This window comes from Passer montanus, unplaced genomic scaffold, assembly GCF_014805655.1.
Source record: "Passer montanus isolate IOZ18808 unplaced genomic scaffold, ASM1480565v1 scaffold246, whole genome shotgun sequence".
NCBI classification, from domain to species: domain Eukaryota; kingdom Metazoa; phylum Chordata; class Aves; order Passeriformes; family Passeridae; genus Passer; species Passer montanus.
Window position 1 is genome coordinate 56,033 of NW_024367104.1, and position 10,272 is coordinate 66,304.

General features: G+C 51.7%; 1 protein-coding gene across 1 annotated transcript; it reads left to right on the plus strand.

The window, feature by feature from the left end:
• The first annotated feature begins 239 nt into the window (after positions 1-239).
• LOC120503108 (feather beta keratin-like) lies at positions 240-9,825 on the plus strand. Its single transcript, XM_039711272.1, has 2 exons — positions 240-499; positions 9,759-9,825. The coding sequence occupies exons 1-2, from the start codon at positions 240-242 to the stop codon at positions 9,823-9,825; spliced, it is 327 nt and encodes a 108-aa protein (XP_039567206.1).
• Positions 9,826-10,272: the final 447 nt, after the last annotated feature.

The window sequence follows — 10,272 nt, forward strand, 5'->3', positions numbered from 1 at the left end:
CTCACTCCATCTACACCTGAAGACAACCAGGTGAGAACCAATCCCCTGACCCTCCTGCTCCTGCAACCATGGCCCCTCTCTTCCAGCACACTCAGCCCCAGCCTCAGTAGCCCTCACACCTCCCCACGGACACAACAGCCTCCACGCTTCCTCACCCTGCTGACACTTCACCCCTTGCACCCCCACAACACTGCCCTGCCTCTCTCCTCTCTCTTCCAGACACTCTCCACTCCACACCCATGGCCTGCAACAACATCTGCCGACCCTGTGGACCCACCCCGCTGGCCAACAGCTGCAACGAGCCCTGTGCCCTGCAATGCCAGGATTCCCGCGTCATCATCAACCCTTCCCCTGTGCTGGTCACCCTGCCAGGACCCATCATGACCTCCTTCCCCCAGAGCACCGCCGTCGGATCCACCTCCTCCGCTGCCATGGGCGCTGAGCTCAGTGCCCAGGGACAGCCCATCTCTGGTGGATTTGGTGGCTTTGGCTACGGCCTGGCAGGCCTGGGCTGCTGGGGCAGAAGGGGCTATGGCTCCATCTGCTAAGGGCCCTCAGCACCACCCCTGACACCAACGACCATCTCTCTGGAACTCATCTCAGGCATTGAGGACTCCGTTCTGTGCCAAGGCTCTCAGACAGGCTCAGTGATTCCAGTTCCAGTGATGCTGTAAGGCATCTTCTGCTCTCAGGGCAAGGCTGCAGCCAAGAGGCCAGGCCAGGCTGCCTGAAAACATGGCCCATCTGCCTCCTGCTCATCTCCTCTCACTTTTAGCTCTATCCAGTCACCTCTTCTATAAATCCCTTCTCACAAGCTGGAGATCATTGGGAATCTTCACTATGTGGCTGCTCTCACTGCTGGGCAGGAAGGCTTTGATTCTCCAGCCAAACCACTGCAACCAAAGGACTTCGGGTGATGGTCGGCCTACTTGTCCCTCAGACCAGCTTCCTTCTACTGGCTGTTCATGGCCTCTCACTCTTCTTTTGCCTCAATAAAATTCTCATGCCTTGCAATCTGAGATGTCTCCTCCAATTTCTTTCTGGCAAAGCTGTGCCAACCACACTTGACACAAATCCCATCACATTCTGCCCGTGCTCTGGAGATGAGGTCAGGACACGGGGAGTTTCTGGTCAGCTCATTCACATGTGTCCAGTTCTTCATCTACCAACACCCTAAGGCTTTCTCCTCCGGGCTGCTCTCCATCCACTCCTCATCCTGTCTACAGCTATGTTTGGCATTGCTACAAACCACATGCAGGACCTTGCACTTGGCCTTCTTCAGCTTCAGGAAACTGACAATATCCCACATCCCCAACCAGTTCTAATCCCTCCTGAATGCCATCCCTTCCCTCCAGACAACCAACCCCACTACTCAGCTTGTAGTCGTCCCTGCTTTTCAAGATCATCCCATTAAATCCCAGTATCCTGATTTCTCACAATGATGCAAAATTATAACAATCCCAACACGAGTCCCTGTGGGTCTCCACTCATCCCCTTTCTCCACACAGGTACGTGGAGCCATTGACTACAACTCTTGGAGTGAGTCCATCCTGTCCATTCCTTATCCACCAAATGGTCCAACCAACATCCACATCTCTCCAGCTCAGAGACAGGGATGTCGTCTGACACAGGAGCAAAGGACTTGCACAAGTCCAGGCGCAGGATACTGGCACGTCTTCCCTCATCCACCATTTTTGGAGTGAATGCCAACTCATCAAAGCTGCTGCCAAGGTCACATGTGCACGGCCTCAGAAGTGGGATGTGGAATTGCAGAGCTGTGGGAAGAAAATCACTCCCAACTTGCTGATTCTCCAGGCTGTGCCAGGGAAGAGCAGCTAGCCTGAAAAAATGCCCCAATGTCACGGGCAATGACTGTCCCAAACTTTCAGCCAGGGAGCATCCTTGAGGCTGTTCTCTGGATATCCCTCACCAGAGGCTTGTCTTCCTTGTTCCCAGTAACCCAGAGATTATCAGAGTTCTCCATTATCATCAGAGCAGAGCAGGGGCAGAATCTGCTGCCGCTGGACTGGAGCAATCCCAAACATGCAGGACAAAGGCTGGGTGATGAGGGGATTGAGCCCAAGGAGGAGCACTTGGGGTGCTGCTGGATGAAGTGTTGGACTGCCCTGCCATCTGAATGCACCAAACAGAACCCCGGCAGTGTCCTGGGCTCATCCCCAGAGTGTGGGCAGCAGGTGAGGGGGGGGGGATTCTGCTCCTCTGCTCCACTCTGGAGACACTGGGGATGTGTGTTCAGCTCTAGGAGCTGGAAACAAGGAAGACATGGACATGCTGAGGTAGAGCTGCAGATCGCCCTGGAAGACAATGACAGGCAGGAGCAGCTGGTGTCCAGAAAAACTGAATATACCACCCACGAGGGGCTTGTGCCAGAGGCACGGATTGACCTACACTGGTGTGTCCACGTTTGTGTTCCAATAGGTGAAGGGTTCATGTGTTAACACACTGGAAGTGTAAAGTGTGGCTGTGAGTAGTTGAACTGCAGAAATAATAGCTAAGTGTGATCTTGTGTACTTTTTCCCAGGTCCCAGTGGTCCCTACAAGCTTGGCGTAGTGCTGAGTGAGACTGGAAGAAGCTTGGGAGAAGAAAGAAGGAGTCATTGGAGGTAGTGATGCAAGAAATCTTTATTGAGGTAGAAGAGTGAAAACTCAGGAGCAGCCAGTGGAAGGGAACTGGTCTGAGGTGGAAGCAGGGCTAGCATCAGCCAAGGTCCTTTCCTTTGGCAAGGTTTGGCCAGAGCATCGAGGCCTTCCTGCCCTTCACTGAAATTGACCTGCTCAGCCAGAGCTGGAGATCGCCCTGGATGACAATGACAGGCAGGAGCAGCTGATGTCCAGAAAAATGGCACACACCACTCACGAGGGGCTTGTGCTAGAGACAGGGATTGACCTGATCTGGTGTGTCCTAATTTATGTTCCAATAGCTGAAGGGTTCATGTGTCAACACACTGGAAGTGCAAAGTGTGGAGGTGAGTAGTGGAACAGCAGAAATAATAGCTCACAGTGATCTTGGTGCACTTTTACACCCACCCCAGTGGCCTCTACAAACCTGGCTTGGTGCTGAGTGAGACTGGAAGAAGCTTGGGAGAAGAAAGAAGTCATCGGAGGTAGTGATGCAAGAAATCTTTATTGAGGTAGAAGAGTGAAAATTCAGGAGCAGCCAGTGAAAGGGAGCTGGTCTGCGGTGGAAGTAGGGCCAGCATCAGCCAAGGTCCTTTCCTTTGGCAAGGTTTGGCCAGAGCATCGAGGCCTTCCTGCCCTTCACTGGGAGCAGCCCAGCAGAGGTGCCCGATGGTCTCTGGCTTGGGAGAAGGGGTTTGCCCAAGGGGAGCTGGACAGAGCCAAAGGTTCCATGCAGAGCAGGGAGTGGGAGAAGAGAAAAAGGCAGATGGGCAATGTTTGAAGGCAGTCTGGGCTGGCCCCGTGGCTGATACCTGGCTTTGTGGCCTGAGGGCAGGAGGTGGAAGTGCTGAGTGCATTTGAGAATCTTGTCCCAGAGATGCGTCCTCAAAGCCTGAGATGAGTTCCAGGGAGTGGGCGGTTGGTGTCAGGAGTGGTGCTGAGGGCCCTTAGCAGATGGAGCCATAGCCCCTTGTGCCATAGCAGCCCAGGCCTGCCAGACCATAGCCAAAGCCACCAAATCCACCAGAGATGGGCTGTCCCTGGGCACTGAGCTCAGCACCCAGCCAAGGAGCAGGAGCAGAAGGCGTGAGGAGAAATGTGTGAGGGACAGAGGCTCTGGGCTGGCTTTTGTGCTGGTTCTGGATGGGCGGGACAGCCTTGTGCCATGGCCTTGGGGCATTTTGAGGCAACAGCTTTCATCTGGCCCAGCCTGGTGAATCATGAGGTGGGGAGTGTTTTTCTTCATGCAATTCTGCAATTTCATGTCCTCCTCTTCAGGCCACATCCACCTGACCTTGGAGGCAGCTTTCTGTCAGGAGTTAGCATTTGGGAAAATTTGATTGTCCAGTGTTTGTCAAGGAGGGCTGAATAAACAACTAGAGCACTGGAGATTTACAATGTCATCGGTGTGGTCATTTTGTGGTACTCATGTGCTGTGGTTTGTTGGTGCCTTGTGAAGACCTGGATTCTCTTCTGTGCCACTGGATGTCCATCCGTCATTGTGTTACACCCAGGAATGCTGAGTGAGCTGCTGATGTCCTGGGCAGCTCACTGTGGAAAATCTTGGAAGATTCCAGTGCCTGGGCATGTTTCCTGATGGATGAAAGAGATCTCCTGGCCTTGTGTCTTGAGTGGGGCCAGGGGAGAGGATCTGGGAAATGCAAGGCTGTTCAGGCTGTATTTGTTACAGTATTATGGTCCATTTGGATTCCCTAAATTTAAACAGCAACCAAATCTGTCATTTAAAATGTATTCATTAACCTCTGTCAGAAATCTAAAAAATAAACAACAAATGGGGCCCATCCCTTTGTTCCCAGGCTGATCTGTGACGTCAGTTCATTTATTCCGCATTCAAGCCGTAAGGTTTCACAATTTATATCCTCTGAGTCTTAGTATTCTATTCCTCTTAGCAAATAATCATTAATTACTAATGGGCAGTCAACAACCTCCTCTTTCCTTCTCTGCCATTACTTGGGCATTTCATGGTGGAATTCTCAAATTCCACGTCCTTCTCTTGAGGCCGTGTCCATCTTACCTTGGTGGCAGCCTTTAAGTGTGCCTTTTACAGATGAAATTTTGGGGTTGTGGGTGCAGGATGAAGACGTGACCAAAGCTATGGAGAACTGAGGTGTCATTACTGAGGTCACCATGCGGCACTGGCTTGCTGTGGTCTCTGGGTGTGTTCTGAAGGGTTATCCTCAGCCGTTCTCAGCCCTGACAAGCTGGTCTGGGCTTTGCAGCTCTTCCAAGTACCTGGTGTTGCCCTGGTTTTGTGGTCTTTACTTGGGCTGAGTGTGGAGGAGTGAGATCACTTCTCTGGGCAATGTCTGATTGTCAGAAAGAGGATATGGAAGTTGTCCAGGGTTTCTGCAGGCAAGTATTGCACAATCCTCAACAACCCAGGCAAGACCAGGTGTCCAGCGTGGTGGCCTGAGATGGACCTGAATGGCAGGGCTCAGAGAACTGAGGTCTGGAATGTCCTCAAAGCAGGCAGAAGCTGAGAGAGCAGAGAGTTCTTTCAGGCAGGAGACAAGAATGCAAATGGGACATGTTCTCATTGTGCCATGGAATGACCTCGGATGACACCTGAGTTCTCCTTGGATTTGGCTGAAGCTTCTACGTGCTCTGACATGCACCATCAACAACCACACACTGGTCTCTAATTCTGGCAGGTAAGAGGTGCCGCCAAGGTCAGAGGGACACTGCCCCAAGGGAAGGACGTGAAACTGCACAACTCCAGGAAGGAGAACACTCCCCACCTCAGGACTCACCAGGTGGAGCCACCCAAGAGCTGCTGCCTCCAAAATGCCCCATGGCCATGGGACATGCCTGTCCTGCCCCTGCAGGACCAGCATAAAAGGCACCCCAGAGCCTCTCTCCCTCACACACTTCTCCTGGCACCTTCTTCTGCTCCTGAAGACAACCAGGTGAGCCTCAAGCCCCTGACCCTCCAGATCCTGCAGGCCTGAATCCTCTCTTCCAGCATGCTCAGCGCCAGCCTCAGCAGACCTCACGCCTCCCCACAGCCCCTCAACAGTCTCCCCACTCCCTTACTATCCTACATCACTGTCCTTCCAACCCCAATCCCCCTGCCCTGTATCACTCTTTTTCTCTTCCAGGACCCTCCACTAAGCAAAGCGCCTTGGCTGATGGTTGCCCTGCTTGCAGCTCACTTGGGATCCCTTCCATTTCATTCTCCTGTCTCTTCATTGTTTTGCCTCAATAAACGTTTCCTGCATCAAAGCCTCAGATGCCTCCTCTTCCTTTTTCAATTCCAGAGGTCCCACATCCTCACCCAGTACAGTGCCAGGGCTCAGCTGGGCTTTGGTGATAGGAAAAGGGGCACAAGACTTTTCTCTAGGAAATCTGTCAGCAATATTTAACACAGCCATCACCACCAGAAATAAACAAGACATGATCAGGAAGCAGAGAAGGGGGAGAACCTTCCAAAATATTTTACAGGCCAAGCACCTGCTATACCAAGGCTTTGACACATGAATGAACTTTTGCTCAAAGTCTCTCTCTGCCAGCACACAAACTCTCTTCCCAGCAGGACTCTCAAGCCCTCGGAATAAACACTCATAAAATCTTCCACTTGGGCAGGAACTCTGGAGTGCAAGTGCTTCATTCCCTTCAGCTCAAGCAGGACCAGCAAGAGCAGACTTTTCCAGCACCATGGACAGTTCATGGTTGGATTTCCCAGCAGTCTCCTCTTCTCCTCTTTGACCAACCTCACGCTGAAAAATCCTTGCTTGCTTTTCCCACAGAATTCCAAGTTTTCTCTCACACACTTGCCTTCTTGCTCTCTACGTGTGCCCTGCTGAGAACAGCCAGGCTCCCTTGACTTCTCTGCCGTCAGAGATCTGCACACACTGATGGCTGGGACTCCCAGCTCTCTCAGCCTCTCCTCTAGCAAAGAGCCTGCTTTAGAATATTGTTGGCCCTGAAATGCTCTTGATTCACTAAATCGACGTCATTTTCACACTGGGATGGCCAGGACTGCCCACAACCCCTCACATGTCACCCCACCAGTGCTGAACAGACAGTAAGAGTCACATCTCCCCACTTGGTCAGAACAGCATTCCAGATCCTGCACACTTGAGGTCCCTGCTCCCACAGTGGTACAGGGACACCTCCTGCTCCATTTATTCTCACCCACAATCACTGAGTCTTTTTTGGAGAAGAAAACCATTGTTCCAACAGAGACTCATACATTTTATCCCATCTTGGATGACTCCCTCACCCAATAAAAGCCCTTGGTCCTTGTCCTTGCTGAGCTCCAGTAGATTCGACGTCATTTTCACACTGGGATGGCCAGGACTGCCCACAACCCCTCACATGTCACCCCACCAGTGCTGAACAGACAGCAAGAGTCACATCTCCCCACTTGGTCAGAACAGCAGTCCAGATGCTGCACACTTGAGGTCCCTGCTCCCACACTGGTACAGGGACACCTCCTGCTCCATTTATTCTCACCCACAATCACTGAGTCTTTTTTGGAGAAGAAAACCATTGTTCCAACAGAGACTCATACATTTTATCCCATCTTGGATGACTCCCTCACCCAATAAAAGCCCTTGGTCCTTGTCCTTGCTGAGCTCCAGTAGATGTCCAGGATTTCACAGGTTTTCAGTGTTGCCCAAATAGATCCAGCTTCTTCATCCTGGGGACTTGCTGCCATCTGGAGTTTGGGACACTGAGCACAAGCCACAGGCCCCAGCCCTTCAGAACCTTCTCAGGCCACCACTCTGGGCACTGACACAACCCGAACTTGCCTGGTTGTTGAGGATCATGCAATGCTCACCTCCAAGAACCCTGTGCAACCTCCAAATCCTCATTCTGACCATCAGATACTGCCCAGAGAAGTGTCCTCACACCTCAGCCCAAGTTGGGACCTAAAATGCCCTGGATATCAAAACTGTAAAATCAAGAGGGGCACATAGAAGAGCACGACCAACAGGAAAGACAAGGTTTCATTTCAGATTTTGCCAGATTGGGGAAATGCAAAGAAGGAGGGAATGTGATGGAAGGGGCAGCACCAGACACTTGGAACAGCTGCAAAGCTCAGCCCAGCCTGACAAAGCCGAGAGAAAATTGAGACAATTCTTCACAACACACCCACAAACCACAGCAAACGAGGGCCACGGGATGACCTAAAGGATGACACCCCAGCTTTCCAAAGTTCTGGTCACGTCTCCAGCCTGCCCTGACATGAACCATCACCAGCAGAATTCGGTCGCTACAATTTGCAATTAAAAGAATTAAAAGCTGCCACCAAGGTCAGATGGACATGGCCTCAAGAGAGGGACGTGGAATCACAGAATTTACAAAGACACGCTGGAACCATGAGAGGGGAGGGAAGAGGACCACACTGACTGTCCGTTACTAATTATTAGGTTCTGCTTAGAGGGACACAATACTAACATTTATAGAACAAAAGTTATGAAACCTTGTGAACTGAATGCAGAATGAGAGAATTGAGGTCACAGCCCCGGCAAAAAGGGATCGGGCACTGGTTTATTGTTTGTTTACTGGATTTCTAAACCAGGTCAAGGAATGAACTTTAAATGACAGAGAATGCTGTCATGTAAATTTGAGAAATACAAACAGACCCAAACATTGGAACAAGCTCAGCCCGACCGTGCTCTTGTTTTCCAGATTCTTTCAATCCCACTCAAGACACCGAAACCATGAGAGGGGAGGAAGAGGACCACACTGACTGTCGTTACTAATTATTAGGTTCTGCTTAGAGGGACACAATACTAACATTTATAGAACAAAAGTTACGAAACTTTATGAACTGAATGCAGAATGAGAGAATTGAGGTCACAGCCACGGCAAAAAGGGATCGGGCACTGGTTTATTGTTTGTTTACTGGATTTCTAAACCAGGTCAAGGAATGAACTTTAAATGACAGAGAATGCTGTCATGTAAATTTGAGAAATACAAACAGACCCAAACATTGGAACAAGCTCAGCCCGACCGTGCTCTTGTTTTCCAGATTCTTTCAATCCCACTCAAGACACAAGGCCATGAGATCTCTTTCATCTATCACAAAGAACTCCAAGGCACCAGGACCTTGCCAAGATGCTCCAGAGTGACCTTCCCAGGATTTCAGCAGCTCCCTCAGAATTCCTGGGCACAAGACAATGACTGATGGACATCCAGTGGCACAGAAAAGAGTCCCAGTCTTCACAAGGCATTGACAAACCACAGCACTCGAGTGCCACAAAATGACCTCACTGATGACATCAATGATCTTCAGGGCTCGGGTTGTTTATTAAGCCCTCCCAGAAACTCACTGAACAATCACATCCACCCAAATACCAAATTAATAACGTTGCCGCCAAGGTCAGATGGACACAGCAACAAGACCTGGACAAGAAACTGCACAGTGGTGGCAGGGAAAACATCCCCACCTCATGACTCACCAGTAACAAATAAGCTTCTGCCGAAAAAATACCCCAAGGCCATGGGACAAGCCTGTCCCACCCATCCAGGAGCAGCATAAAAGCCAGCCCAGAGCCTCTGTCCCTCACACACTTCTCCTCAAGCCTTCTGCTCCTGAAGACAACCAGGTGAGCCTCAAGCCCCTAAACCTCCTGATCCTGCAGCCCTGAACCCTCTCTTCCAGCATGCTCAGCCCCAACCTCAGCAGCCATCACGACTCCTCACAGCCCCACAACAACCTCCACATTCCTTCACCCCTCACACAACCCCACACCACTGCCCTCCCTCACCCTTTTTCTCTTCCAGGCACCCTCCACACCACAGCCAACAGCCATCACGCCTCCTCACAGCCCCACAACAACCTCCATATTCCTTCACCCCTCATACAACCCCACACCGCTGCCCTCCCTCACCCTTTTTCTCTTCCAGGACCCTCCACACCACAGCCATGGCCTGTAACAACATCTGCCGTCCCTGCGGACCCACCCCACTGGCCAACAGCTGCAATGAGCCCTGTGCCCTGCAATGCCAGGATTCCCGTGTTGTTATCCAGCCTTCTCCTGTTGTGGTCACCCTGCCAGGACCCATACCGCCGTTGGATCCACCTCCTCTGCTGCTCTGGGCGCTGAGCTCAGTGCCCAGGGACAGCCCATCTCTGGTGGATTTGGTGGCTTTAGCTACGGGCTGGGAGGCCTGGGCTGCTATGGCAGAAGGGGCTATGGCTCCATCTGCTAAGGGCCCTCAGCACCACTCTTGACACCAACCATGCACTCCCTGGAACACACCTCAGGCATTGAGAATGTGGCTCTGGGCCAAGTCTCTCAAATGGACTCAACACTTCCAGCTTCTGCTCTCAGGCCACAAAGCCAGGCATCAGCCATGGGGCCAGCCCTGGCTTCCTGCAAACATGGCCCATCTGCCTCCTGCTCTTCTCCCGCTCCCTGCTCTGCATGGACCCTTTAGCTCGGTCCAAACCCCTCTGGGTAAACCCGTTCTCCCAAGCCAGAGATCATCAGGCACCTCCGGAGTGCTGCTCTCCCTGCAGGGCAGGAAGGCCTTTCTGCTCTGCCCAAACAACTGCAGCCAATGCACCTCGGCTGATGGTCGGCCTACTTGCCCCTCAGACCAGCTTCCTTCTACTGGCTGCTCATGAACTCTCATTCTTCTCTTGTCTCAATAAAA

Coding starts and splice junctions, on each gene's coding strand:
- LOC120503108 (XM_039711272.1), top strand. CDS start 240: ATGGCCTGCAACAACATCTGCCGACCCTGTGGACCCACCCCGCTGGCC. Junction 500..9,758: donor GGTGGCTTTGGCTACGGCCT/GGCAGGCCTGGG, acceptor TGGTGGATTTGG/TGGCTTTAGCTACGGGCTGG.